The 3,058-nt window shown below is 36.9% G+C and overlaps 2 protein-coding genes across 2 annotated transcripts; one reads left to right on the top strand and one right to left on the bottom strand.

Moving 5' to 3' along the window:
- Positions 1-585: 585 nt before the first annotated feature.
- Positions 586-1,767, bottom strand: LOC113344492 (ATP-dependent DNA helicase pif1-like). Its single transcript, XM_026588447.1, has 3 exons — positions 1,249-1,767; positions 900-1,152; positions 586-737 (listed from the first exon to the last, which is right to left on the bottom strand). The coding sequence occupies exons 1-3, from the start codon at positions 1,765-1,767 to the stop codon at positions 586-588; spliced, it is 924 nt and encodes a 307-aa protein (XP_026444232.1).
- Positions 1,768-1,939: 172 nt separating this feature from the next.
- LOC113344490 lies at positions 1,940-3,030 on the top strand. The gene is made up of 2 exons (XM_026588446.1): positions 1,940-1,980; positions 2,081-3,030. The coding sequence occupies exons 1-2, from the start codon at positions 1,975-1,977 to the stop codon at positions 2,603-2,605; spliced, it is 531 nt and encodes a 176-aa protein (XP_026444231.1). The 5' UTR covers positions 1,940-1,974; the 3' UTR covers positions 2,606-3,030.
- The last annotated feature ends 28 nt before the right edge of the window (positions 3,031-3,058 follow it).

The raw sequence follows: 3,058 nt of genomic DNA, 5'->3' as shown, positions 1-3,058 counted from the left end.
TCACAATTTCTTGATGCACGGTGGGTTTGTTCACAAGAAGCACTATGGAAGATTTTTAAGTTTCCGGTTCATAATATTTGGTCCTTTGTTCAAGTATATATACAAAGGACCTGACATGATTTCCTTTTAGATTTGCAGACCATTCGACAAGAATGATGAGATATCACAATTTCTTGATGCACGGTGGGTTTGTTCACAAGAAGCACTATGGAAGATTTTTAAGTTTTCGGTTCATAATATTTGGTCCTTTGTTCAAGTATATATTCAAAGGACCTGATAAGAGCTATCGTGCATCACACGTGCGATGCACGTGTTATTTGGTTTGAACATGTTTCAAATAGTTAAACTACACTTACTACAACAGATTTGTGCCTGTGCTAGAATGATAATAATTTGGAAAAAGATTAATTTAAAGTTTGGTATTGACTACAGTGTCAAGTTATCAACCAACTGCTCACTAACAAAAAAACACAGATTTCATTCACATTTATACACATCAGTACTGCAATATCCATCAACATATACAGTGAAGGCTTTAACAACCCATTACTTTCAGCAAAACAAATTATTCTACTACCTCATTCTCTAATTAAGAAGTACTTCTTTATAGACAATGTTCTTTGTGTAGGTGCCATCTTTACCCTGTAATTTTCCTTCACGTATAACTACCTTCATCGAGCTCATTGAAACTCCTCTTGACAAAGCCACGTAAAGTTGTCCATGACTGAAAACATGATCTGCTAAATAAATTCATGCGAATGGTATAGTCTGCCCCTGTGCTTTGTTTATGGTCATAGCAAAACACAAACGGACTGAGAATTGTTTTCTGATGAGTTTGAAAGGAAAATTTATGTTCTCTGGAGGCTCTAGAGGGATTCTTGGAATGAAAACTCGTGTACCTGCTGAAATTCCAGTAACAATTTCTGCATCGATCAAGTGCTCATAAAAACCTCGACACAACAGCCTCGTTCCATTGAAAAGTCCAGCTGCTGAGTCGATATTCCTTAGAAGAAGTATTGGTGCTCCATGTTTCAAAATTAACTTATGTGGTGGTAATCCTCCTGGAGAAATATCATTCAAGAATTCTTGTTGATATAAATTCCTCACATCATCCTCAACGTTGTCGAAAGAGTAATAAATTTTCTCTGTCACCTGAAAATGGCATAATTTAATCAATTCAATGGATATTGGGGCAAATTAGAATTTTAGACTTTTTGGTATAATTGATAAAAAGTGAACATAAAGAACAGTAACATAGTGATGATGTTTCAACTCACCTGGAAATGCGTTGATTGCATTTTGGTTTATAGCATCAGCAGACTCATTTGTTGGTGCCATTATAGCTCTTTCCACCATGTAGCTCTTATCACACGCATTCACACAAATGTTTGGATATACAGTGTTGAACAATTGTGATGTAGAATTCTCACCTGTCCACGGGATTACCATTTCATCAGGAATCCTTAACATACCATTTCTGTACGTAGTCGCTACCCCATCTCCGATATCTTTCAAAATATCCGCGAATTTTAGGTCGTCTTTCGATCGCATATTTTCAGTAAGGTGGATAACAGTCACACCTTCCCAAACTGCAGACCTTACAATGCACGCGTCTATAGTTTGCGACTTCTTACCCCGTTGCACTACTGGTAGCACTTGTCTGAAATCCCCTCCAAGAATAACGATTTTACCTCCAAAAGGAACATCATTTTCTGTTAAGTCTCTCAAGGTTCTATCAAATGCTTCAAAAGCATGTCGATGGACCATCATCGCCTCATCCCAAATTATAACGCTGTTATTTCGTAAAACTTCGTCTAACTCATATTATTTACTAATGTTGCATGTTGATGTAGCCTTAATTTTGATAGGTACTCATCGTAATTTTGAAGTTACGATGAGTACGGGACAATAAAAAAACAATCAGAGCTGAGATGTACCAGGGATTACAAGATATATTTAATAGCGGGGTACGAAATGCTGGTAAGTAGTGTATATATTTAAAAGTTGTTTCCTTTTCTTTTTCTAAGATTGTGTTTGTATTGAATGGGAAACTCAAAATACAAATTTCATTGTCTATTAGGTTAAACTGGAAGAAAACCGATACCAAGATGCAATCTCTTTAGTTCAAAGGTATGGAAAACCGGATTTATTCATCACAATGACATGTAATACGTCGTGGTATAAGATAGTGAATGAATTGGGACCAGGCGAAACTCACCAAGACAGGCCTGACCTAACAACAAGAATCTTCAAAGCAAAACTCGAGGAATTGAAAAAGGATATTTATAATCGCGGAGTCTTAGGTACTGTTGTAGCTCATGTTCATGTTGTGGAGTTCCAAAAGCGTGGTATGCCCCATGCTCATATGTTGGTGATTCTTAGCGATCAAGAAAAGCTGAATAATCCAGATGAATATGATCAGATTGTGCGCGCAGAGATTCCTGATCCAAGCATTGAACCCGAATTATATGAAATAGTGAAAAAACATATGATACATGGACCATGTGGCAGACTGAAACCAAATTCTCCCTGCATGAGAAAAGATTCCTGTAAGAAAGCATATCCACGTCAGTTTTCAGAACATACGATCCAAGAAAATGATTGAATAGAAGACGCGATAATGGGATCACTGTGGAGAAAGGTGGCCTTTTCTTGGATAATCGATGGGTAGTACCATATAACCCTTGGCTCTTGAAGAAGTATAATTGCCACATCAATGTTGAAATATGCTCCAGTATTAAGGCCGTGAAGTATTTGTACAAGTATATATACAAAGGACCTGACATGATTTCCTTTCAGATTTGCAGACCATTCGACAAGAATGATGAGATATCACAATTTCTTGATGCACGGTGGGTTTGTTCACAAGAAGCACTATGGAAGATTTTTAAGTTTCCGGTTCATAATATTTGGTCCTTTGTTCAAGTATATATACAAAGGACCTGACATGATTTCCTTTTAGATTTGCAGACCATTCGACAAGAATGATGAGATATCACAATTTCTTGATGCACGGTGGGTTTGTTCACAAGAAGCACTATGGAAGATTTTTAAGTTT

This window comes from Papaver somniferum, unplaced genomic scaffold (genome assembly GCF_003573695.1).
Source record: "Papaver somniferum cultivar HN1 unplaced genomic scaffold, ASM357369v1 unplaced-scaffold_7696, whole genome shotgun sequence".
Lineage (NCBI taxonomy): Eukaryota > Viridiplantae > Streptophyta > Magnoliopsida > Ranunculales > Papaveraceae > Papaver > Papaver somniferum.
Note: the sequence above shows the minus strand (reverse complement) of the source record. Positions and strands in the feature narration are given on the sequence as shown.

Excerpts from the sequence above, each read along its gene's own strand:
- LOC113344492 (XM_026588447.1), bottom strand. The coding sequence starts at position 1,767 with ATGGTCCATCGACATGCTTTTGAAGCATTTGATAGAACCTTGAGAGAC. Across the intron at positions 1,153-1,248 it reads AACATCATCACTATGTTACT|GTGACAGAGAAAATTTATTA; the intron begins GTTCTTTATGTT and ends TGCCATTTTCAG. Across the intron at positions 738-899 it reads TGTTACTGGAATTTCAGCAG|ATCATGTTTTCAGTCATGGA; the intron begins GTACACGAGTTT and ends TTTATTTAGCAG.